The following is a 27,501-nucleotide window of genomic DNA, read 5'->3' on the forward strand; positions in this document are numbered from 1 at the left end:
GAAGTGGGATATGCCTGCGAAACGCGTTGCACTTTCTGGCGTATGTGAATAAATATTTGGTTCAACTCTAACAACAGTTTGTTGTGTCTACCTGGAGGAGGGAGATCCACCTCGGCCTCCCCCGATTTTTAAACTTTTTATCGAATTTTATCCTTTTGGCGCCTCTGTTTGCCTGTACATGTTCTAAGTCCACCCTTGGTGGAGGGGTGTTGCCCCCTTTTTCCATCTACAGAGAGTGGCTTCTAATCTCCCTACCTGCCTTTGCAGTTGTTGCCTGGAAGGTAACCCTGGTTTGTGAGTATTAATATCATATATTTACGTTGTCACACCCATATTACCAGTACATACTACACTATATTGGGCTCTTGGTGTCTCTTTCTGTATTCCACTTGATAACAGAGGTTTGGGGGCCCTGGTAATTGTACTTTGCATTTTACTATTGTATGCTGTGCCTTATCCCATTTGGGCTTTCCAGCCATATGCAGAGTCATAAGCTACATAGTGGCATCAAAGTCAATGTAAAATTATATCAGCCTACAGCTGTGTTCTACTTCTTTTCCATAATGCACCCTACATGGTATCATCTGACATGCCTAAACCAATTGTGCTGCAGCTGCACGGGGTTATGGCAACTAGATCTTTGGGAGTCACTCCAGATAATACACTAATAACTGATGCTTTGGATACCGTGCAGGAAATCTGCAAAACAGGTCTACTCTTTGAATTTTAAGTTTATAAAATAGGTTGATTAATAAAAGACTATAAAATATGGTGGGAGATTCAAATTTTGAAATAGTATGATAATAAGCGGTGTATCCCACATGGATTAGGTATCAAAAAAACCCATTTGTTTGATTTCAATAATAAACTTTTTAAACGAGATAGGTTGGAAGCTTTTAACATTTGTTCTTTTGCTCTCATCAGACTAATTGTTAAATCTAGATCAGAAGAACTCAAGTAAAATGCACAATATGATCAAAGAGATACAGGAGGACATTTCCCCTTTTAGAGATACGAAGGAGTTTAAAGCATTAGATGCTGAATTAAACAAAATCTTAGATGTGGCTGAAATTCTGTAATTTAGAAGAAAAATGCAAAGTTGAATAAGTTAAAGAGGACTACGACATTGACCTTGTCACTACGTGGTTAAAAAGTGAATAGGTTTAAAAGGAGAAACAAAAGACATTTGGAAAATTCCAGTTCCATAGTCGAAAAGGCATGTTACTTTTTCTGACAGCATTTGTGAGAATCTCATATTAAGATCCTGCCTCCACTTCAATAGAGGGCGCTATAGCAAACAGGAGATAGTCTTGCTACAGATCAAGCAAAAATAATCAATATGTCAAAGAAAAGTTTTGTTCAAGGGTGAACTCTCTCTTTTTGTGAATGAGACTATCATCTGCTCCTCCCAAAAAAGCACTTCAATCTCTTATGTATTTGAAACGTATGTATGTATAAAGTGTATACCGTATTTTTCGGACTATAAGACGCTCCGGACCATAAGACGCACCTAGGTTTAGAGGACAAAAACCAAGGAAAAAAAATTACACTAAACCAGGTGCGTCCATGGCAGGGGCATCTTGTGGAGTTTCTCTACCCAAACTGTTTCTGTTATCCCCAACACAGTAATACCCCCCATGTACAGTAATCCCCTGCCCCACCCCAATTAAAGTAATACCCCCATGTACAGTAATCCCCTGCCCCCACCCCAATTACAGTAATACCCCCATGTACAGTAATCCCCTGCCCCCACCCCAATTACAGTAATACCCCCATGTACAGTGATCCCCTGCCCCCACCCCAATTACATTGAGCAAAGACACTGGCAAGCCCCCCTCCCTCCGATATGGATAGTGCTGCAGAGACTCCCTCCAATATACCAAGTGCTGGCAGCATTACTCACTCAGCCATCCACCCGTGGGCATAAGACATCAGGGAGCAGCAGTGTCTGCATGATCAAGGCATCCCTCCACCCGCGGACACGAGACATCAATGAACGCCGATCTGCCATCCAAGCAAGCAGCAGTGTCTGCATGATCAAGGCATCCCTCCACCCGCGGACATGAGACATCAATGAGCGCCGATGTGTGCTGATCGAAGCCTCCATCCACCCGCGGACATAAGACACTGCATACCAGCCTGCAGCACGTGCAATGCTTTCCTCTGCCTCCCGTGTCCCTCCAGCTGCAGCCGCTTTTACAATCATGCCGCTCTACTCAATACCGGCTTCTCCATACTTCCTGGTTGGTGATGTAAAGTCACTGCGTGATCCGGAGCGCACGTGCGCAAAATCGGCCCACAGGGGCCGGAGATATCCACTGCGGTGGTAATGGATGAGCTGAGCTCGTCATTACCGCTAAGATGGTTAAACAGAGTGCCATTCTATCCTCTTTTAACCACTTCCCGACCGCCTAACGCAGAATGCCGGCGGGCATATATGCGTCATCTCATGAGGAACGAAATTTAACGGGAGCTTGCGCTCGCACGATCGTGAACTCCCATCAGTGTACGCAACGGGCCCCAGCAATCAGCCTGCCAGCCAATGCTCAGCGCTGGCAGGCTGTTTATTTATTAATCAAATATTTTAGTATTTATACAGCGTTGACATATTCTTTAGTGTTGTACAGAGTACAGTATACTGTTTTGTCATTAACTGTTCCTCGGAGGGGCTCACAATTTAATTCCTACCATAGGCATATGTCTATGTATGTATTGTGTATTGCCAATTTAGGGGGAAGCCAATTAACTTCTCTGTATATATATTTTTTTAACACAATTTTTAAAAAAAATAATATAACAAAAACTAAAAATAGCAGCAGCAATCAAATACCTCCAAAAGAAAGCTCTATTTGTGAAATGAAAAGGCGGTAAAATTAATTTGAGTGTTAAGTTGTATGATAGAGCAGTAAACCGCTAAAGTTGTGAAGTCCCGAATTGTAAAGTATGGCCTGGTTACTAGGGGGGTATAAACCTCTGGGGCTCAAGAGATTAAAAATAAGATCCCATTTAGGTATAAATAAATAGAGGATGTTAGTTATTTTTATGAATACATTTTATTCCTGCTGCCTAATACCCTTTTTTTTCCTTTCTTTTTTTATTAGGCTTTTGGATTCAGAATTGTCTCCACCAGATTTTATATGGGAACAGTGTTATCGTATTTTATGTCAATTTTATATTGCAATATAAAAGTATAAAATACACAGTTTCCAAGTCTAGACATTTACTTTTTTATAATTCATTGATGGGTCTACTTCTTAAAAAAAGGGCAACCTAAAGTTTATTTCTCTCCATATTTAAAGGAAGCCTGACACTAAAATAAATGAACTAAAATCCAGCACCATGTACTGTAGATCACTGGCTGTACCTACTGTTAGTGTCATTTGCTGACTGGTATGTTAGTAGAGTGCAGAACACGCCAGTGTCAGAGCCACCTGTATGTAGTGGCTGCCTCAACTCCTCTATGCCCACATAGTGTAAAAACATTAACATTGTATGAAGAGGTTATTATGAGACTGTAAAAACTGCTTAAAGTGGATCAGAGATTAACTTTTACTCATTGCATAATTGTGTTCCTTTCCTATTGTTTATAGGGCATTCCTCAAGCCAAATACTTTTTTGTTTTAATACTCTAATTCCAAATAAACTAAACAAGCCTCGCCCACAGCTTTTCAGAGAACCTTGGCATTTTCAGAAAGTAGCAAGGGCTCATGGGAGTGCTGAAGATGCAGATAAGCTTGCCTGTGTGTAATGTTTACAAACAACATGGCTGCTGTCATTGTGTCACAGGAAGAAATAATCATATTCTATTGAAGCTGTTTGTAGCTAGATTTGGTGTGTAAACTATCTAAACTTTAGATAATATATATAGACAAGTTACTTGTTATAGTTAGTTTTTTATCTCGGATCAGCTTTAAAGGTTACTCAAGGTGAGAGGGCTGCCATATTTATTTCTTTATAAACAATACCAGCTGCCTGGCAGTCCCTCCTGATCCTGTGTCTCTAATACTTTTAGCCATAGCCCCTGAACGAGCATGCAACAGATCAGGTACACTGACACAGCTGACTCAGGTTTTACTGGATTAGCCATATGTTTGTTCCAGGGTTTTGACTCAGGTACTACTTATGTCAGAAGATCAACAGGGCTGCCAGGCAGCTGGCATTGTTTACAAGGAAATAAATATAGATCTTTCATAAGCCCGCCCCCCCCCCCCCCTCCCTATCAGGCTGACTGCCACTTTATAAATATGGCAGTAAGCATTACTATAACAGAGGCAAAGAAGCTCAAAATGGCTACAGCAAGTCTGGATTACTCACAAGGCAATTCCCTCAAGCTCTGAGGGACTATCTGGTGATGAGGGGCATGCAGCGGGGCCCTGAACTTCTGAGTTGTGAGCGGAGGTCTTGGAGAAGCGCCTCATCTCTCCAGCATCTTACATGTTGCTCTCCTCAGCCGCTTTGAGTCTAGTTTCGATGGCCCCAGCCAGTGTCTCTCATCATGTGAATTGCCAGTATGTGTGGGTCTGAAGGTCTGACTTCTTAATTCTTTTATCTGGACACGTGATTACTTAATCTTGAGGAACATGGCTATTCGATTCTTGCATCTTGGGAGGCCATGGCTACTTAATCTATGTATCCGGGGAGTATAGTGGCTATTAAATTCTGGTATCTTGGGAATCAAGCTGCTAAATTCTGGTATCTGGGGACCACAAATCTGCCTGATAACATTGTTGGGGCCTGCAGATAAAAGCTAGACTACTTCTGTTGGAGTTTAGTGAAATGCTGTCTCCCACTGGCAGACGGAAAGTGATCTTCCAACTTGCCTGAGCACCCTTTCCATCATTAAATAAGTAGGTCAAAGGGCAGGGTGGGGTGATGCAAACTGCCCCACACCTGGGGTCCTGTATGGTGTTAATCCAGCTCTGTCCTATAGTTTCAGTTGTCACTTGTGTAAATATGGGGAAAAGTACCACTGTATCCACAGTAATAACAGATTTTTGAAGCATATAGTCAATTGCTACTTCTCTCTGTCTCCTCTACAATAAAATCGCAAAAGTCTGCCTCTACCAGCATCCCTGTGTGACGCCTGTGGTAGTGCGCATGTGCAGGACTGCGGCCGCGTGTGTGTGGGGTGGCGGCGCGCCATTCGTGCAAGCGGCTGTGCATGCACAGTGCGGTGGGGTGCCACCAAGCAACTGTTAATGGAATGAGCTAAATTGCTAGTATATACAGCCACAAACTGTTTTGGCTGAACTTTAAATATGTACCAATCAGTAACATGACAAGCTGACAGTCGTGTAATTACCCACATGCAGTTCTATGCCTATTATGTACGTCTGGATAAATATGATCCACCATTCTACAGCACAGGACAGGCATTGCTGGGCTAAAGTAATGGAACCTCCTATGAACAATCACTACAGAGAAATCATTAGCATTAGTATGCTTATCACCGTGAATCATGTTGTAAAGGGGTCACTTAACATTAATTACAAGTTAATTGAAGCAAATGTTTTAATAAGTTACACTTATAAATATGCAGGAGATTCAGAAACGAATAGATTTTAAAAAGTGATATAGCAGGGATCAGTGTTTCCCAGATGACTTTGTGTTCAGCAGTCCTACAGAGAAATGCTTCAAATGTCAGCTAACATAGAAGGGCAATAGCTAAAGGGGAGCTCCAATCATTTTACTTGCTTTTTATTCTAAATATACTGGGAAAATTACTGTTAGATTTCTTCTATCATCTTTGTCTCAAGAATATTTCCTCACAGTCCCTTTTGTTTTTAATAAATTATTGTGTTTTAACGAGGAACTTTACTGAAAGATAGTAGTAGGGGGAACAAAATAGATCAATACATTGCCCAGTGAGAAGTTAACCTCCCTAGCCGTAACCCGAGTCAAGATCGGGGCGAAAAAATGCAGCTTAAAGTGGTACCCCCGAGTCTCCTGGTTGCCGCCGGGAGGTTTGTGCAGATTTTAGCGCGCAGCAGGTGTTTCACCTCACCCCCCTGGGATCCAGACGCTGGCAGCTATTCTGCTTCCTGTCCTGGAAGGCTCTGCACTCTCTGGTAAGATCGCTATTTGTTGTTATGACAACAGACAGCAATCTAGCTACAGGGTTACAGCGCTACCCAGAAGACAAGAGGGAGAACTGCAGCACTGGATTCCAGGGAGGTGAGTAAGTACTGGGCTGCCGCAGCAGATCTCTCTGTGGTATGATTTTTTTTCCTGGTTTTAGGGTATAAAAGTGTGGACACAAGGAAAACAGAGAGAAATGCACCCTGTGTGTTTTTAGAGTAGAACCTGTCTAATCCCCCCTCATCTGTAAGTAATCACAACTGTAATTTGATCTCTCAGCTCTGTCAGCACAGAAATTGGTCAGTCCTCGGCAGACACAGCTAATATGTAAACACAGAATCTTAACCCCTTGTCTGCTTCCATGAAAGCAGGAAGCATATACACTACAGATTTATTGCAGGAGACCTGTACGCTGTAACAAAGAAATGTTATTGTTATTATGCTGTTGCATATCTTTTAGGGCAGAGTGGAAGTTCTGAGTTCAGGTCCGCTTTAAAGTAATTGCTATTTCGGTTACTTAAAGCACACCTTCAAGAAAACATTTTGAGGTTTATTTAGGCAGTGCTAAAAGTTTGTTTTATAAATGTTTCAGCAGATCTTGACCTCTTCATAAAAGGCTTTCCAATGTGCAGTAAAGTTTCCTCCCCAAGCACTTGGGGGGCTATTAAGAGAGCAGAAAAGTCTCTGTTCTGTAAGTTGCTAATTTGCACCAAATGATGGGGTCACTATACTAATACAGTGCATCAGCAACACCCTATACATATCATACCCTTGCCGGGGAAAGGACTATGGAAAAGAAAAGGATCACTTTCTGTGATATGACTGGCCACCAGAAAGAGGCAATGGGCCCATTTCCACTGAGTGTGAAATCGCAATGCGAACAGTGAAACCCATACAGTTCAATGGAGTTGTTTCCAATGAATGCGTTTTTCAAAATGCATTGCGATGCAGGAAAAAATATGGACCGTGTGTGGCAGATTTCCACACCACACACTGCCCTGCATGCAAACCACGATTAATGGAAGTCAGTGGTCCCGCATGTGACTTTTTCGTGTTTTCAATGCAAATTTTCACATCTGTTTTCCCATTTAAAATGCGTCTTGCTGTGTAGTTACAGTGATGTCATACTACTATGAAGACTAAAAATTGGACGCAAAAAATTTGCATAAAAAATGCATGCGTTTGCCAAATCGCATGCGCAAAACGCACAGTATACTAGTGGAAATAGGCCCTCTTTCTAACTGGTTAACTAGACAACTAGCACTAAAAATGATTTTTATGTATTGCCTGGGCCAATAAAGTTTAGAACATGTACAGATTCTGTGAGGCGCTAGTGTGACTGCAGTGGTTCCTTTCTGCTAGATGGTAGGATGACTAATAAATATGTTGCTGAAACTGCATTCTTGAGCCACGCATGCAGTAAAGAGCACAGCCGGCAAGGGATATTAGAATACAACAGAGCAACTGGAGAGAATGGCGAGAGAGTACATGCACTTTGTGGGACTGAAGGAAGATAAATATAGCCATTATCTTCATCTCAGGTTCCCTTTGATAATGGAACTACAGTCCCTATCTTGTTCGTTAAATGGGGTGTACCTGTATTGCTGTAGATTGGAATTAAGCCCTGCCATCCCAGTGATGCTTAGCTACGCAAAATTCTACTCCCAGACCATTCTGGGAAACCAGGTATAGTTTTTACTGGCTTCAGAACTCTTAGTAAATAAACATTCCGCAGACTTGCATCTGACAGGACTAAAGATGTCGCCACCTGTGATTAATTTCAGATTGTAAACCAGGGTGAGGAAAGATTTTTCCTTGGGCAAACACTGACTAAATTATTTATAAATAAATGTTATATAAAAAGAGCAATTTTATTCATTAGGTCCTTTTCACTACAGTTCCTCTTTAAAATGAAGGGACTTTGTTTTGTTTTTGTTTTCCACTTTTAATAACTGGGCTCCAAGGATTTACTTTATACATGACATGGTCACTTTAACCCATTAGCAGCTTCAAAGGAATTATCTCCTTTAAGATAAGTGCACTGCTTTTGAACTTAGCTGGCAGAGCTTGTTGTGCTGTAAATTCTTGGAATGCTTTGATCTCTCTCTCTGCTAGCAGAAAATATAGAAACTGAAAGCAGAAGTCCTCTGTTATTGTCTCACACTGCCCCCTAGTGACAAGCTGCCATAAATACACATTACAACAGTAATAATTAGAAGCAAGGAAAGGTAACAAATAAGAAATTAAAAAAAATGTGCTAAAATCCAATTGGCCTGGAGCACTTGCCAGCCTCTAAATAAATTGGCTGCAAAAGGGTTAAAGACACCATATTATTTTGTGCTAGTGTCTTCAATGTATTTATTGTCACTTTAATTTAAAAACTGCACAGACAGAAACATAGGAGAATGGCTGTGGAATGATTACCTTCATTTTCCTGCTTGAGAATGGTCACAGCTTGCGCATTGCAATGGAGCTGAAGCATGTGCAGGAGTACAGCTGAGCCAATTATGTGCAGTTGTGACTGCCCATCCTCTGCTGCCATCTCTTCTTTTGGACTAGATGCCTCCCTGCTTGGTTTCAGATGGTCGAAGCATACTTTTTTACACAATGCGGCACTGGTGAGCCCACAGAGATATTTGTGTTCCTCTGTGTGATGTTCAGTATTGGCTTGAAGATTGAACAGAGATTTATAGTTGCTACAATACAGCTCATTAGCAGCTGTCCCCCATGCACTGCTCTGAGCTTTGGCCCTGGCATCTGCCGTCTGGTGAAAGACTTCAGAAACCTGTTTGCAGCCAGCTAGTAGAACGGCCCTTAGTGCTGTGTGACAAAACACACCAAAAACAAGAAGAAGGCCGCCCAATGAGCATTCAGCATAGTGATAGCTCTTCCAAGCCTCTTCCAAGCACCTGGCACTACAGTATCTGACAAAACTACAGTGTTTGCAAGGAAGAGATGCCAAGGATCTTTGCAGGCAGTGGTGACAGTAAAGATCACAGTCAGTTATGCTAACATCAAATGTGGCTTTACTGCTCATTGGTTTCCTGTCAGGAATAATCACACTGACATAGGCTTCTTCACATATTAAGAGTTCCCCCTTCCTAATATCTTCAGAAGCCATCAAGTGGCGACCTTTGGAACTATGAAACTGAATGGCCAGGGAAGTGGATGCATTAGTTAACTGTGGATTTCTGTTAAGCTGCAGCTCTTGTAGTCTGTCACACACAGCATCTTCAGTGGGCTCCCCTGTGGGATGAATCAGGCCAGTATATTCTGTCCTAGGGAAAGGAGTGCTGGAGGAGCCAGATTGCTTCAGCTTTTGCAAACACTCCGCCTGCCGCTGAAGTATTTTGCTCTTTAGTCGTTCGGGATATCCATGCTCTTGTGCACGGGCGATGTCTTCCAAGCATACCTAACAAAGAATTCCCCATGGGGAGAAAACATCACGGTCACATTCCCAGACTGGCTTTTGTCCTATGGTCTATTCATACACACTGATCATTCTGCATGACAGCATTAATGTGGCTACCTCTCATATGAAATCATACTGCATAGTGCATAGCTATAGAGTTTGTGGTACCTTAGACAATAAAATACATTTAGCATGTACCAGTACCTTCTCTTTAAAGGATACCTGAAATGGCATGTGTCATGATGAGATAGACATCTGTATGTACAGTGCCTAGCACACAAATAACTATGCTGTGTTCCTTTTTTTCTTTCTCTGCCTGAAAGAGTTACAATTCAGGTATGTAAGTGGCTGACTCAGTCCTGACTCAGATAGGAAGGAACTACAGTGTGACCCTCACTGATAAAAAATTCCCCTTCTTTCTTGCTCTCAGAAGCCATTTTCTGCTAGGAAAGTGTTTTATAGTTGGAGTTTCTTATCAGTGAGGGTCACACTGTAGTTACTTCTGGTCTGAGTCAGGACTGAGTTAGTCACTTACATACCTGATATTTAACACCTTCAGGCAGAGAAAGAAAAAAAGGAACACAGCCTAGTTATTTGTGTGCTAGGCACTGTACATACACATGTCTATCTTATCATGTCACATGTCACTTCGGGTATCCTTTAAAGCAGAGTTGTCAGCCATAAAATCAGATTCTTAATACCCACTGCTCTATGTTTATTATGTTGACTACATTCTGACCCTGCCTCCACACAACCTTACACTCTGCATAACAATATAAAAGTCATGAAAATGTCTTAACAGCTAACCTTACACTGACCCGTACTCAATCCACCTTATCTCCTAAGTTTTCTCCTAGTTCATTTTTCATCTTCTGTTTAAAATAACTTTTCTGCACTCTGCAATTCAAAAAGTACAAAAAAGGTGAAAAGTTCTGTCAACATTATATTGTGAATTTTTTTCTTGCTTGCTGATGGCTTAAAATGCATTTTTGATTAGTAGTAAAAATACGAGCTAGGAGAAAAAGTGAATTGAATAAGGGCCACAGTTGTCATACAATATTCCCATCATGAGGAAACAAAACAAAACAAAAAAAAACAGGGACACTGAGATCCCAATATTGTGTAGTATGTATTGGAAATAGGGGAGGAAAATTAGAGGCAAGTATAGTAATTTTATCACAAACCAGGGTCACCTCAAAGGCAACCACTGTAACGGCAGGTGGGGAGAACAAGCCTGTCCCCACTCAGGATTAAGAAGTCGCTCTCTGTAGATAGGAAGAAAACGTGAAGGTTTCCGCCCTTCCACCAGGGTGGAATGGTATCAAGTATGGGTGAACAGAGGCGCTTACAGGATAAAAGTTTCTAAAAAGTTTAAAACATGGAAGTGGTAGAGGTGGACTCGTAACCACTCCAAAGGACATGACAACAAGCACGTGTTAACGTATAACAAAAAGGTTTTTCATACACTCCACAATTTTTGCAACGTGTTTCATGGGCGTGACCCAGCTTCATCAGGCAGTCAGACAGGAGTATATAGCTAATGCCGTCCAGGTCTGTACCAAGTGCCTCGGTCAGAGATGCTGTTGGCACCTCTGTTCACCCATACTTGATAACATTCCCATCATGCGACCTCTACAAATAGACTGCCAAGTTTCCTTTTGTACTTCCCATAAAACAGTGATCTGCAAACTTGGCTCTCCAGCTGTTAAGGAACCACAAGTCCCACAATGCATTTGCCTTTATGAATCGTGACTGTGGCTGTCAGACTCCTGCAATGCATTATGGGACTTGTAGTTCCTTAACAGCTGGAGAGCCAAGTTTGCAGATCACTGCCTTAAAAGAATCCCATTGTCTACTCTACTGCAAGGTGTACAGATGTCTACTAATAAGGGGTTTTTAAGAAATCAGGTGGTTTATTATCCAAGACAACATATTTTTTTCTTCGATCTACTGTCTACAAGTGAAAAATAAATCTCAGAAATGACACTGTTTATCATTTGACAGATCCACAATCTGTCAACAGGCCCTCACTGAGACAGGGATTCCACCTTTTCTCCATTCTCTCTTCCATCTGACAAGTCTTCTAAGTAGCATTATTTTTCTGCATACAGCTGCTGACTTGTAAGTTACTGCAGGGTAGTACTGTAATGGCTTTGTCATGTGGAAGAGAACAAATACTGAGGGGAGTTCATGCTTCTGACAGCTGACCTGCTGACAAGATTGAGGATGTCTTCGTTATTGATAACTGGCTTCTCTCAGGATTTTTTTTTTTACACAACATATACTGAAGATTACGGTATATTCTGCCTGATGAAAGGAGCAAGGGCTCCTGAAATGCATTGCATATTCATTACTAACTTGCACACTCATTGCACAATACTTTAACCTTAACTGCATTCTCCCGCAGTGTGCCCAATTTATTTGTGCTCTGAAAGTACAGTCATGTGATAGGGAGAGGAACTGGGCACCCCCACGGTGTGCCTCTCCTAAACGCACTGCAACTCCACCCCGCCCGGACGTGTGCCTGCAGCATGCAGTAATGCCACTTGGTAATTGGGATTACACAGATCACAGAGGAGACAGCGGGACCACGTCACACTATCCGGAAGGGAAACTACTGGACGCTTGCCTCTAAGCCAGGTCCCAGACTATTAGGACACAAACTTTTAAGCTGGTCTCACCTGTATGGGTTTGACAGCCACCATATCAGGTGACATCTTTCCAGTGGCTTCAGGTCATTTGTCACCACTGTTTCCTGAGTGCCCCCCCCCCCCTTCCCTTGTCCACACAAAGCATTCCTGTCACCATTGGTGAATAACAGAGCTGCACCTAACCGATTCCAGACTGTACATCTATCGGCTGCCGGATCAGATCGCTCCCCCGCATGCTAGCGGGAGTCTACTACCAATTATTTATCTATCCGCTTAAATACAGAGGCAGAGCAATGACTATTTTCACTGTAGTGTTTTTTATATGAATTTGTACTGAAACTATGATCCCTTTTCTCTAAAACATAAAGACTATAAAGGAAGGATAATGCCAATAGCTCCCACTGTATATACTTTAATGAACAGTATGAAGACTGAGTGACTGTTGTGCTCCTGAAAGGCAGTTTAGGTAAAAGCCAATCGACTTCTACTCGAGTTCACAACAAAGAAAGGAAAAAAAAGGAAATTGCTCTTGATGTGGCTGTAAGAACAGAAAAGTCCAATCAAACACTTATAATACAAAAGTTGAACAACGCTCTTTCATGCGGAAGAAACAATATTTTTTGCCACATTCTTTCTGTAACTGTAAAGACAATTATTGTGGAACATAACGGGGATCCATAAAGTCAATTTGCACAAAATTACACCCAGCTGTTGAAAATCGGATTTAGTAGCTAATGCATTTGGGAAGCGGGAGAGTACGTTACCCGCAATTAAGCCGTCTAGTTTGTCATGGGAACTGCACCTTTAAGCAGACAAGTTCTTCTGGAATTCAATTACCATGCTACCTGCAGCTTGTGAACGAGCTATTTATATACTTCTGAAAGTCTTCATAATTAAAAAATAGTTAGAGGGCTGAAAAGCTCGGCTGGAGAAATGACAGATAAATGAGGGAGGCATCGCGGCGCACAACGGTGTGTGCATGAAAAGAAATAAGAAAAATGACAGGCCTAAGAAAACCTGTGATCTACAGCATGGGGTTCACCGGATTGATGATTTACATTGAAATCTAGAGCTGGAACAAACCTGCGGACTGACAGCAGAGATGTAAACAATACTCACAGAGTAATGGCCAAGGTGAAAGAAAACTGCTGATCGATTGGCAAAGCATATCGCCATCTCCTCGGTGCCAGGGCTGGCATGTGAGGTAGCCTGCAAAAAAACAAAAACAGGTAGCGTGAGCAAAAGTAGTTCAGGCAGACAATGGCCTCAATTCACTAAGATCATGCTGGAGATAATAAGGCAAGAGAAAACTTACCGCCACATATCGATCTTGCCTTATTAATGTAATGATCGCTGCTGCAGCAGGCATTGCTGGAAGTAGTAGTGCTGCAGCTCAGGTAGTTCTCATCTCTTTACATGCAAGCTGCATAGCTTTGTCTGCCTTTCCCTGCTGTCAGCTTGTGACTGATTATCATTCACCTGTGTGGGAATCTGCATGTCTGCTCCCATTGGATGACCTCAGTATAAAGATCTGCTTCCTGCAGGGTTTCCTTGGGTTTTCATAGCTTCAGTTTAAGCCTGTCTTGCTGTCGCTTCGGCCCCCGATCGTGTTTCTTGTTCTAAAGATACTTTGCTGGTCTTTGCATCATATATTGGTTCATTGCCAATATATATGCATACCAGCACATTTATTATTTTCCTTGTATTCGTGTTACGTTGATACATCAGTGTCGCTGATATATACGTACACGAACTGTTTATATCCTGTGTTCAGTTAGTCAGTTTTCCAGCACGTTTTGGTAGTTTGCGCGTACCGTGATCACCCGTGCTGAGGTAGTTACCCTGCTCCTGTTTCTGTTGTGGATTGCGTTCATCTCTGCGAAGAGATAACGAATCCTTCTGAATCCTGTTCTGTTACCATTTGTGGATTGCGTTCATCTCTGCGAAGAGATAGCGAATCCTTCTGAGTCCTGTTCCCTGTATTACTCCAGTCCTAGTCAGCGTTCCTGCTTATGTCATATATCGGTTCATTGCCGATATATACATATGTTAGTCAGACGTTACAAATAGTTTCATTGATAGCTGTAATTGTAATACGCTAGGAAATCATACTTATTGTATATTTATCTGTGTTACGTTCATCTATCTTGATCCTGCTATTTCCTGACTATCCTGTCCTGTCTCTGTGAGGCACGCCATCGCTGCAATCGCATTGGCTGCCTCATTCCAGTCTGTCTTGTTTTGGACGCTTGCTGTCGCTAAGTAGCTGCTAGCTAGCAAGCGTTCATTCTGTCTACCTGTCCTGATCTCCTCAGTTCTGGTTTATGCGCTCAGCGCTACTTTGCGCTGAGACGTTATAACGAAAGCATTGTTTGTGGCTGTCAGATCTGCACCGGCTCTGTGCGCCACAATCTCCTATTGGAGTCAGTCCTCCCCTCCACTATACTAGGGATAGCCTGTTTCCTTGTGCTGGTGTGTGTACCTCCTCCACGCCAGCTCATGCGTTGCATGCTGACTGTGGAGAATACACCACCAAGCCTTACAATTAAGTTGTAGAGATAAGTTTTCACAGTCAGAGTTATCTTATCTCCTCTGTAGTTAAGTTACCTCCTCTGTAGTTATTTTCACATGCAGTTAATTAACAGCCTGTCTTTCTTTAACTTTAGAATTCTGAAGTTATTTTAAGGATTGAAGTTAACTTTAGAGATCTCACCTTAACTTTAAGACGGAAGAGTTAACTTTAGGTTTGCCTGAGGTAAAAGGTTTCCTGAATACTACATGATTTATCACCATGGTGATAACTCTAGAAACGTTATTAAGGAGATAAAGTTATTAAATTAAGGTCAATATCTACATCAGTGCTTCTTAACTACCTTTAAAGCTAATGTAACCCCATTGTAACGATTGGTGTCAGCTAAACAGCTTTTATTATTATTGGTGATCTGCAGTATCACCAATAATACAGATGCTATACCTGATTATGTGGTGATCTGCAAAATCACCAATAATGTTAGTATGGCCAGACACAGGACTACCAATGTGAGATAGTGTTTGGTGCAACAGTAATGAGGAATATGAAGTCTCCCGAGGAGCGGGTGATTCAGACAATTCTGCAGCCTCTGATCACCTGAGGAGCAGGCGAGTCAGGCTGTACTGTAATCAGTGGACACCTGTGGAGCAGATATCACCAACTGAGCTACAGAGAATGATCAACTGAGGAGCGGGTGAGTAAGACTATACTGCAGCCAGCGGACACCTGAGGAGCAGGTGTTACAGACAGTGCTGCAAAAGATATTCACCTGAGGGGCAGGTGATAAAGACTATACTGCAGCCAGTGGACACCTGAGGAGCAGGTGTTACAGACAGTGCTGCAAACGATATTCCCTTGAGGAGCAGGTGATAAAGACTACACTGCAGCCAAGGGACACCTGAGGAGCAGGTGTTTACAGACAGTGTTGCAGTGGAGCTTCACCTGAGGAGCAGGTGCAAAGCTACAGATCCCTCGCCAGTGGCTAGGCCCACTGGTGAGGCAAGAAGGTCAGACAAGCAGAGTAGGCAACGTACGGGCAGATAAGGTACAAAGACAGAAGACTGATTCAGTGTCAGGTCCAGGCAGGGTCGGCAACATGAATCAGATGAGCAGAGGTACAGAGTCAGTAAGCAGGAGAATAGTCAACAGAAGCAGAAGGTCATAACAGATAATACAAGAAACTAGTACTTTAAGCTATCAACAGAATGTGGCTAAGTGTGGATCCCCAGCTCCGGCTGGTTCTAGCACACTTTGGGATCTGACTAGGTCTGAGCGCTCACACGTTACCAATCGCAACAGCAGACACGGAACAACTGACAGACTACCACTATATATACATAGCAGCTCCGCAGCGCCGCCCCAATCACTCAGCCAATCCGAGATAACGTTTGGAGTCAGCTGACCTGGCAGATCAGCTGACTCCCCTTCTATTCGCATAAAGGTCCTGTCGCCTGGCGCGCGCGCGCGTAGCACTCAATCTATGTTCAATAGAAGGACCAGGCAGAGCACCAGCATGTAACTGCGCGGCCGAAGCCGCCGGCTAATATGCGGAGATAGCCGCCATGCCGCTTGTCCCCTATCCATTGCACCCATCTTAAAAAAAAAAAAAGACAGATACTCACCTAAGGAGAGGGAAGGCTCTGAGTCCTAATGAGCCTATCCTCTCCTCTCCCGGTGGATCCTCCGGTCAAATCCACCGCCGCAGGGACTTCGGAAGTCTTCGGGAACACTCGGGCTCCCGAAGGCCGGCGGCTCCATACTGCGCACGCGCGTGCGTAGTATGGAGCGGCCCGTCTTCGGGAACCCGAGTGCTCCCGAAGACTTCCGAAACCTCCCTTCGGCGGCGGAACTGGCAGTATTTGACTGTAACGGTCGAATACTGCTACGGGGGATCATGAGCGGGACCGGGCACTGGGAGAGGAGAGGCTCATTAGGACAGAGCCTTCCCTCTCCTTAGGTGAGTATCTGACTTTTCTTTTTTTTAAGGTGGGTTCCCATTAGCTTTAAGAGGAACACTAATGTAAATCTGAACTTCATCCCAATCAGTAGCCGACACCCCCTTTCCCACAAGAAAACAACCCTTGAGCCTATCACAATGTAAGAGTGTTTATAGATAACAGCAGTTGTTTTTTTTGTTCATGCCAGCCAGCAGTAAAGATGCTGACCTGCAGGTTTATGGAGGATCAAACAACATTGACTAATTACATGGTGAGTATCTATCTTTTCTTGATCCATCTTCAAATAACAAGACTAGACATCAGTGTGAGGAACATCTGCCTTCCTAAAACTCCATTAAATTTCTTGGATTGGACATTAAAGAGACACTGAAGTGAAAAAAATTATGATATAATTAATTGTATGTGCAGTGTGGATAATTACTAGAACATTACTAGCAAAGAAAATATTCTCATATTTTTTATTTTCAGTTATATAGTGTTTTTTTTTTAGAACAGTGCATCATTCTCTAATATTCGCAGTTTACACACTACCCAGCATTCTAAATGATTTTACTGAGCAGGCCAGTGAACTTTGAACTGTCCTCTGCAGAGAAAAAGAAAATATAGTCAAAGACAGTTGAGATAAAAAGCTTCAGAAGACAGAGCTCTCTGCAACTTTGAAAGTCGTGGAGCTCAACGGCTCTTTTGCATAGATAACAACTGGAGTTTCTTAACTTTTCCTGTACTGGAAACAGATCCTCACACGGCCGCATCCGCCTGCAGCCGCGTCCCATCTCCTCCAATACACTTCTGCATCGGGAGATGTGAAAGTGATGCGGCCAGCGGCGGAAGTGATGCGAAGCGACTAGGTAGCCGAATTTGCATCACTAAGTAGTGGAAACGGGCCCTTAGAGCAGATAAACTGTACTTTGGAACCTTATAATTTGTAAACCGGCAATATTACTTGTGCACACAAATATGGTAAATTAATCGGTAATAAAAAGTAGGAAACACATTTTTATTAAATGTTATGTCAGTTTTATTTCACTTTAACCTCCCTGGCGCTATAATTATTTCTGTATCTTAGGGTCTTTTCTGAATGTTTCAGACCCTAAAACCAGGAAACAATCATGCTGCCAGAAATCCAGCAGCAGTCCCTGCACTTACTCACCTCCCTGGAATCCAGCACTGCAATTTTCCCTCCATGCTCCGGGTGGAGCTTTAACTCTTTAGTGAGATCACTGACGGGGATCTCACCAGAGTGATTCAGAGCTTTCATAGAGAGGAAGTAGCATGGCTGCCTGCATCTGGATCCCCTGGGAGGTGAGTAAAAATGCCTGCTGCGCTCCATTGCTATGCATTGAGCTCCCAGTGGCGAGCCCAAACATAGCTCGGGGTTACCGCCAGAGAGGTTAAACTGGAAAAATGAAGGACCGTAGCCGGGAGTGTTCTGCTCCTGCGCAGTATTACTGAGCAAGCGCAGAATGCTCCCAACCATGGGAGCATCGACGAAGCGCGACGGAGGAGCCAGGCCAGGGTTTTGGGCCATATTGCAAGGGACAGGAGCCACCCAGAAAGACGGGGAGGGACTGAGCTGCCTCAAGGGGGCTTAAGGAAGCCCCAGGTAAGTATGGTACTTAAGATGTCTTCCATCTCAGGTACACTTTAAGTCAAACATCTGATCTGCATGCGCATTAACAGTCTATGGCTTCTTCTGCTCAGTTCAGTGGGCTTTAAGCATCTGATAAAAACAATTTGAACCAACCTGTGGCTTAACTGGTGTACTGGTTAAAGTGACCTTGTCAGGGGGCCACATAGATAAAATATACATACCTGGGGCAGAAGGAAGCCCCTTCCGGCCTAATCCTCCACATGCCATCCTCTTCTGACTTGCTGTACTTCCGCTATTGGCCCCGGAAAGTCTTCCAGTCTGGGGCCAACTGCATGCATGCATGGGCAGGCCGCAAGCGCGTTCCCACCACATTCACGCCCCCCGGGAGCACTCTGCACCTGCACAGTACAACTGCACAGGTGCAGAATTCCCCCAACGACGGGAGCGAGACAGGGGAGCGCACCTGGCTGGACTGCGCATGCGCCAACTGGCCGCGACTGATGGATTTTCCAGGGCCAGTATCGGGCAAACGGGCAGTCAGAAGAGGACGGTGTGGGAGACATCAGGCCAGAGGGGGTGGAGGAAGCCCCAGGGATGTATATTTTATCCATGTGACCCCTGGTACACTTTAAGGACTCTGCCTCTGAGGGTTCGAATATCATCTCTTCCTGTTCAGTAACTCAGCACCTATTTAGTGATGAGACCTTGGGCAAGACCTCTTAACACTGCTACTGCCTATAGAGTGCCCCCTAGTGGCTGCAGCTCCGGAGCTTTGAGTCCGCCAGGAGAACAGCACAATATAAATGTTTTGTGCCTTGTCTTGTGTCTGTGCATCTATTTTGCTGTTGCTTGTCTTTTAGAGCAGAGAGGAAGTTCTGAGTTCAGGTATGCTTTAAGAGTTAAATCCCACCGGAATACTATACACAGGTGTAGAGATGCTGCCAGAGTGTTCTTCATATTATTATTTGTTTTACTTTGTATAGATCTTTAATTGAAGATGTAAAGATTTATTATACAGGTTACCATGGTGTTGTTGTAAAAAAAACTCTACAACTACTGTATTTCCATGTATACTTTAGCTAATAATGTCACATCATATATGTGCTAATTAACTGGCTGGGTAAACATGCCTTTGTCTTTTCTGATTCAGTGAGGTGTTCCGATTATTAGTAAGGACATACATCCATAGGGCGCAGTTACCCCCTTACAGTTCCACCTTTTTTTTTTCTTTTTTTTGCAGTTTCCTCTATAAGAGTATTTATTCCTGCAGCACTGTACAAAATGCTGGGGCATTAAAGTGAACCTCCAGACTAAAAATCTACTCAGCAGAACTGAAAAGGCTTGGTGTTTCTTTAAGTTTTGCAGCATCACAACTTAGTTTTTCTTACCGAAGTCTCATTTTTAGCTGCATTTTTAGCTAAGCTCCGCCCCATCAAAGAAAACTGCCCAGGCTTTTTTCCCCTGATGCTGTGCAAAGCATGATGGGATTTCTGAGGTTGTTGTTCTCATTGCCTAGCAACTGGGAGGGGTGAGTAGGACACAGGACAGTTGGAATTGTGTCTCATGCTTCCTGTCACCTTCTTTCAACCAAAAAGATGGCTGCCCCCATGAAATCACAAACCTTTGCTTGCTTGAAATACATAAGCCCTCCTCTGAAAATAAGTCCTAGCTGTATACTGGTAGGACATTGTATGCTATATTACTGTATGAGTATGCAGTCTCTTACTGCACTTCCCTTGTGGCTGAGCCCCCCTTTGTTTGCCTGTAAAAAGCTCCTGTATCCTAAGATAATCTGCACCGTTTGACCCGGTCACCGCACATGCACTGTATGCTGGGTCAGCTCCGTCACCGCGCTCCCCTCTGTGCGCACGCAGATGCGTCCCTGGTGTACATTGATTATGACGGGAGGGGATGGCGGTCATGGTCATCTAACACCCTGGAAGGCTTGCCGCTGACCAGCTCTCTCATGGTAACCAGTTTTTTTGGTTGAGATGTATTCATATAACTGCTTGCCAATTCTCCACCCAACAATGCTCACTATAATCTGTAATAACTGAGGGCTCATTTCCACTATCGCGAATTCGCATGCGTTTTTCGCATGCAAATTCGCATAGCAATACAAGTGAATGGGACTGTTTCCACTTGTCAGGATTCCTTTGCGTTTTTCTGTGCAGAAAAAATTCGCATGGCAGAGCCATCAGAATTCGCATACCGCATACCGCTATGCGAATCGCATACAATGTATTTAATAGGAAATTCGCATGAGGTTTGGGTATGCGAATTTTCATGCGAATTTTCATGCGAATTCGCATAGAAACAATGGAAAAGCACACCAGCAGTGCCATGGTTAAATTCGCATACATCGTCATCCATGCGAATTCGCGTGCGAATTTGCATGAAAATTCGCATGGACCCGCATGCGAATTTCGCATCCGCATGCGAATTTTTACCGCGGCGATTCGCACCGCACAAGTGGAAATGCAGCCTGAGGCAAAGATTGCAAAACTGTGACACATAATAGCAGACAATTTTAAATAAATGCAGTGTATGCTTACCATATCATTTATGTTGGTCAAAGAATTATACCCTGAAAGAATAATAGTGAGGGCCTGAGCCCACTAATGCAGTTGTGTCCGCTTTTCAGTTACACATCAATGTAAGGCCTCGTTCACATCATACGCGCTTCCGTGCGGATATGGAAGCGCGTATGATGTGCTGAAACGCAGGAACGGCAGAAGGGCATAGACTGCCCTTCTACCGTTCACATCTACTGCGCTGCGCAGCAGTACGATGCGCTGGGAAGCGCTTGCGTACTGCTGCCTGCATTTTGCCCGCACCGCAGAGCTGATCCCATCACTGTCAATAAATGGGATCAGCAGCACAGCGGCGCAGATGGCGTGCGGTCGGATGCGCTGCGTTCCGATCGCACAGCCATCTGCGTTGGCTAGATGTGAATGAGCCTTTACAGATGTTAAAAAGCGGACACAACTGCATTAGTGGGCTCAGGCCCTGAATGACTGTAAAGCTTCATACATGTGTACGACAGTGGAGAATCTAGTGTATGCACAGTGGTCCCTGACCCTTCCGACACCCTAATGGACCGACTCGGACAATCGCAATGTTCTTTCCATTTCCCCGCCCACTTTGTCATGTGTTGCTCCGTCAGGCCTCTTCCCCGCTCCCCTCCATAGCAACAGAAAGCATCACTAGCTTGTAAGCCAAAAAGGCGTCTGTATAGAACTCGGCTTGAACTGTCGCCATAGGGATCAAGTTCCAATCCTTGCCGGGCGATATTCATCATATGTGTCTACCCAGCTTACATGTACAATTTTGCATAGAAATTAAATCCAGACATATTTTTTCTGATAAACAGAAAGCCATGGTACAGTAAACAGAGAATGTCTCGCCAAATCTTCTTCTTACGATGTAAAATACCTAGAATGAATTTTCCTTTCATAAAGAGTCTCTTACACAACACAATAAAGCCTGAGTGAAAAGCTTATTAACATAGAAAAGGCGATTATATCCTATTCTCCAATTGCTGCTGCTTGTACCTTGGAATATAAAGCCGCTGCGGCTGTGTACTGTTTTCTTCCAAACCTCTTATTCCCCTCTTCCTTGTAGAAAAGCACAGCAAGGGGCTCTTTCCCAACTCTCAGATCGCTAGACAGCCTTTCTAGTAACTCCTCGTCTTCATGCCTGTGGAGAGAAATTAAAGACAGGTGCTCGCACTGTGTGCATACACATATTCTGTCCCCCCTCTACTGGCAAACCCAATCTCCTCTGCTTGACTTTGACATGAGTATTTGCAAAGGCTGATCTTAGAGGCTTCTGAAGACCATTCCTCCCCACTGTGTACTGAATAGAAAAGAACACTTTATACTGCTATTCATTCCAGACTCAGACACTCTTATTCTTGATCTATTTGTGACAGGCAAAATGACGGCAGTATAGCAACTTGCTGACTTGTTAGAAGTCAATCTTCATTACAGACTGAATTGCTGGCTAATTATCTATTTAAATCTGAAAGCCTGTATGTACCTGTACTGTAAGATACAGCTCGGACTGTAAGAGATCAGACTGGGTAAGGATATGTCTCTTTACAGATGTGTAGCTCAGCCAGCCTTTAGAGTCATCAACTAATACACAAAAATTACTGATTTAAAGCGGACCTGCAGTGTAAAAATAAAACTCACGTTATCAGCACAGGCAGCAGACGTTATAACGGGATAGTGGCTAAAAACTTGCCATTTCTGCCATAAAACCCAGATTTACGGTACTTTGTTATCCACACACTTTCTAAAAAACTGCCATGGCAGTTTTCTGCCTTTGCAGAGATTGCTAGGAGATTGTGTCATCTGTTGGAGAGAGGAGTTTCTTAGTGTGGCCTGAGGGATACTCTGCTTCTAAATATGCCACTGAGCCAGCCTACCACAGAGAGGAGAGATAAAGAGAGAGGAAGTGAAATGCCAGTGCCGGAAAATGCATGATCTACACTGTAGATTCTACAGTATAATTACCAGTGCTGGTGTTCCCAGGATGCCCCAGCAGTGGGATGGGATTGCACTAACCGCTGCCAAAGGAGACTGTCTCGTGACCAAGTGCTGACAAACAGGTGCAAAAATGAAACTAGAACTCAAGATGGGAGCAGGTTGTGGGTAGACCAGGAGACAGGCCATGGAGTGGACCACTGACCACTGTGCCAGTAGCTGCTGAGTAAATACGAACTGGGATTGTTCTGAGGCATTCTAAAAGCACCCATGTAAACTAATGTGGCATTATACTGGGCAGCACGGTGGCGTAGTGGGCAGCACGGTGGCGTAGTGGTTAGCTCTCTCGCCTTGCAGCGCTGGGTCCCTGGTTCGAATCCCAGCCAGGGCACTATCTGCAAAGAGTTTGTATGTTCTCTCCGTGTCTGCGTGGGTTTCCTCCGGGCACTCCGGTTTCCTCTCACATTTCAAAAACATACAGATAAGTTAATTGGCTCCCCCTAAAAAATTGGCCCTAGACTACAGTACTTACACTACATAATATAGACATATGGCAATGGTAGGGATAAGATTGTGAGCTCCTTTGAGGGACAGTTAGTGACAAGACAATATATATATATATTTCATTCAAAGAAAGAAGAATATGTGCGGCACATCTCACAACTGCGCAGGCTGTCCTTGATGGCTGTTGCAGGCTAATACAGGTGGACCCACTGCTTGCACTCTACACCTCTATGTCACTGGACGTGTGCTCCGCATAACCAGACGAGAAGAAAGTACTACAGATTTCAACAGAAGAACAAAGAAGCGTGCACCTTCCGTCCTATGATTTATTTCCACATTGTGACATATTGTGATGTATTGACACTGAGGTGCACAAAAAGTATTTTACAGAAACAAAGCCTGCTAGTGGCAGAGTGCAAGAGTGCCAAGCCACCCTAATGCCCACCACCCACCTCCAATGATGTGACCCACTTGTTCCAGGACATGTAAGATACTCTTGCACTCTGCCACTAGCAGGCTTTGTTTCTGTAAAATACTTTTTGTGCACCTCAGTGTCAATACATCACAATATGTCACAATGTGGAAATAAATCATAGGACGGAAGGTGCACGCTTCTTTGTTCTTCTGTTGAAAAGAAATATATATATATACACTGTACAGCGCTGCGTAATATGTCGGCGCTATATAAATACTAAATAATAATAATAATAATACTGTAGTAAAGACTTGTCTAGCTACTCTGTATTCCAAGAGCTCCTGAGTCTGAACTGAATGCACTATAAGTTGGCACTCTAACCTGACAATTCTTTAGCTTTTGTTTTGAAAATGTTGTAAAACCTCAGTCACTTAGAGGATATTTATAATAAAAAAGCAAATTGATAACACACATCACAATTCACTGTTCAACCTACTTATAAAGCAGTGAATCTTGAAATGCAGACAGCAGAGTATCAATGTCATCTAAACTTAAAGTTACTGAAGCATTGCATACAGTATATTGGTGTTAACATGCAGCATTAGTGAACCCAGTTGAGTTACATGCATTTACTAGTCTGTGTGATACAACACTCTCCATTACCCATATCTACAAAAAAAAGACTGATTACAGCTCTCCCACTCACAGCCTGTAATACACCTTGCTCTGCAGTATGAAGCTCAGAGCCGTTGGTTTCTCAAAGTCCCAAAGGCCGGTTTCACACTGCATATTGGCATTAGCGGTGTCGCGCCGCCAAAAACAGCCTTCGGGGATTACCACATTACTATGTGGTAATCCCCATATGGCAGGGGGCCAAGCAGGAAGTGATGCTCACTGCGCGATGGTCGTTTAAAAAAAAACATGCATCGTCATAGACTTACATGTCCACAGTCCACCGCACGGCAACGTAGGTATGCACTCGCGCCGGGGATGCGGCAAAAACGTCACTTCCATTGCACTGCGCCGCATCAGTATGAAAGGCCCCATAGACTTTCATTGGCAGGGCAGTGGCCTGTGCCAAAACCAGGCCACTGCAATTCATCAGTGTGAAAGGGCCCAAACTCTTTACTGGCTCATAAGGCATCCAGTGGCTCCTCTTTTGCTTTCCATGTGTGGACTTCAGTACATGTTGTATTTCAGGCTTTTAAAAGAGAGACATGGTGGGGGAGTTTTAAATGAATACAGAGGCAGGTCCATGGAGCATTATGTATCACATAGGAAGAGAGATTAAGATATATGTATAGATAAAACTAATAAAAGCAATCAGCTCTCCTAATATTGCCACCAATATATAACATTTTTAATGCACAACTAGCATATGGTTAGGGCAGTAACGCATATTTTCTCTCCTGATCTGACAGTAGTCTCTTGATCCACTGAATGGCATTAGTGACCAGTCAGTCCAATAGTTGTTCATAGCAGAGCTCAGTTAGTTCTGTCACATGGCAGTGGTCTCCCCATATACTGTTTTAAGACAGTAGTCAGTTGGACTCCTGTGACATGGCAGAGGAATTTCCATCAGCTGTATCACGGCAGTGGTCAGTTAGTATTCAGTAACTCAGCAGTGGTTTATCTCCATCTGCTAGTCAGTCTGTCTGTCTCCTATAACATATCAGTCAGTCTCCTGTGACATTTCCAGGGCTGTGGAGTCGGTAAAAAATCATCCGACTCCAAACTCTTTCAGTTTATTAAACCACTGACTGACTCCAGGTAATCAAAATTGCTCACACTACTCGACTCCGATTCCACAGTCCTGGACATATCAGTGGTCTCTCCTCCTGCTATAATGCAGTCAGTGTCCAGTCAGTCTTTCATGACACTGCAGAAGTCATTCCATCTGCTGTTTTATGGAGGTGGTTAGTAAATTTTCAGAAACTTCACAACAGTCAGTCTTCTATAGCATATCAGTGGTCCCTCCTACTATTGTAATGCAGGCAGTGCCCAGTCAGTCTCCTGTGACATTCATCATTCCATCTGTAGAACCATGAAAGTGAACACTCAGTCTCTTGCAACATGGCAGCAGTCTCCCAAGACATGACATTCATTTCTATATATGATTCATCATGGCAGTAGACAATGTTCTATGACATAGCACTGATCTCTTGAACAGTTTGAAAAATTTTGATCTGCGTAAACCAATTCATAGATTCTTATTTCCTCAGCTCCTTTTGCTACATAATAGCAGACTAATTTGAATAGATACAGTCCAGGTTTGATGGATCACTCAATCAAGATTTCCTCCGTTCTCTAGGCCTTGTAACTGTCAATAAATTAGGCTTAGTGAGTAGTCCTGGAACTAATCCTATATAATAATAGACAACTGTCCCTGCGTACAGCCTCACACAGGCAGGACGAGGATCGGGCCAGGGAGCCAGGCAGGCATGTGAGCGGGTGGCCAGGTGTGCGGCGGGTGCATGCGCACACGGCGGACGTGCGTGACGAGCTGGTGCGCGCATGCATGCGGCAGGCATGCGGAGACAGACTTAGCCCGTTTTTAAACGGGCTAAGGTCACTAGTACTTAATAAGTGAGTTGGAAATCAGCTGCTTCCAACAGCCTAATTGGGTATTTTGCTTTAGAATGGATATTCTGAAGTAAAAACTAAATGTGTTTTTAATCTTGTGGACGGTTACTTACTGTAACTGTGACCAGCAGGCCGTGAAGACCTCCATGAGATCTGAATTTGTTGCGAACTGGGCTTTTTCACCTTGCGAAAGCTGTGACCATTTCCTTTGGGCATGATCCTGCCATTCCACCACAGGAAGCTCCATCTGGAATGTACTAAAATCCAAGACTCTACAAAGGGAAATGATAATGTGTGAAGACAGATTACAGTTTGCAGTCAATGCCATTAAAACATATCAAGCCCTTATAGTTCAAGGAGGCTGAAGAGGCCAACTACCTTTACATACACTCCGCATGTAGTATGCATTCCTAAGGCATCAGTTCAGTGAGTACTTGAATTTGTTGCACTGAAAACATTGTAGAGTGCTTTGAGATTAAAACATCATACACTATAACAACAACCCTGAATAAGGCCTCTTACACAGCCAGCTGAAGGAGGTAAATTCACCACCCGTCAGTTGCTCTTGTCTCCTGGTCAGCCCCTTGCTAGCGTTCGGCACAGGCAGTTGACAGGTGCCTGCCCCCATGTAGCTGCATCTGAGCACAGTGGGCGCTGTGCTCAGACCTGACATGAGACTTTTTTTTTCCTGCTGCCAGGTAAAGCTGCCATGTGTCAAACGTATGTTAATTAACGTATATCCTCAACTATAAGTCGACCTGGTGTATAAGTCAACTCCAATATTTGACCCTCTTAACCACTTCAGGTTTGGGGTTTTTCACACCTTAAAGGAAGCATCCGAGCAGCTAAAAAAATGAGCTCTACTTACCCGGGGCTTTCTCCAGCCCCTGGCAGCCGCTATGTCACTCGCCTCAGCTCTAGAGTCCCGGGATCAATCACGCTTATGATCTGCGCAGAACACTCCAGACCACGTGAGCGTGATTGACAGCGGCGCTCACGCAGGCGCAGTAGAGGCCAACCTGGCGAGGTCGACTTCAGAAACTGAGCAGATCCTGGGACCCCGGAGCTGCGGCGAGTAACATAGCGGCTGCCATGAGCTGGAGGAAGCCCCGGGTAAGTAGAGCTCATTTTTTTAGCTGTTCAGATGTTTCCTTTAACCACAATTTTCACATATCAGAACTGCTCCCATTCATTTGCCAATAACTTTATTACTACTTATCACACCTAAATGATCAATATATTGTTTTTTTCAAGAAAGATTGGGCTTTTAGTGTGTGAAAATTTTGTCT

The 27,501-nt window shown here is 43.7% G+C and overlaps 1 protein-coding gene across 1 annotated transcript in view; it reads right to left on the reverse strand.

Annotated features, from left to right (window-relative positions):
- SMYD4 (SET and MYND domain containing 4) overlaps window positions 1-27,501 on the reverse strand; it is a 62,315-nt gene that overhangs the window by 17,803 nt on the left and 17,011 nt on the right. Inside the window, exons 2-5 of the mRNA XM_068270076.1 lie at window positions 26,326-26,484; window positions 21,775-21,919; window positions 13,261-13,350; window positions 8,503-9,490 (exon numbers count right to left, since the gene is read on the reverse strand). Coding sequence (XP_068126177.1) covers window positions 8,503-9,490; window positions 13,261-13,350; window positions 21,775-21,919; window positions 26,326-26,459 — 1,357 coding nt within the window. The 5' untranslated portion in view covers window positions 26,460-26,484. The remainder of the gene's footprint in view (window positions 1-8,502; window positions 9,491-13,260; window positions 13,351-21,774; window positions 21,920-26,325; window positions 26,485-27,501) is intronic.

Source organism: Hyperolius riggenbachi, chromosome 2, assembly GCF_040937935.1.
Source record: "Hyperolius riggenbachi isolate aHypRig1 chromosome 2, aHypRig1.pri, whole genome shotgun sequence".
Lineage (NCBI taxonomy): Eukaryota > Metazoa > Chordata > Amphibia > Anura > Hyperoliidae > Hyperolius > Hyperolius riggenbachi.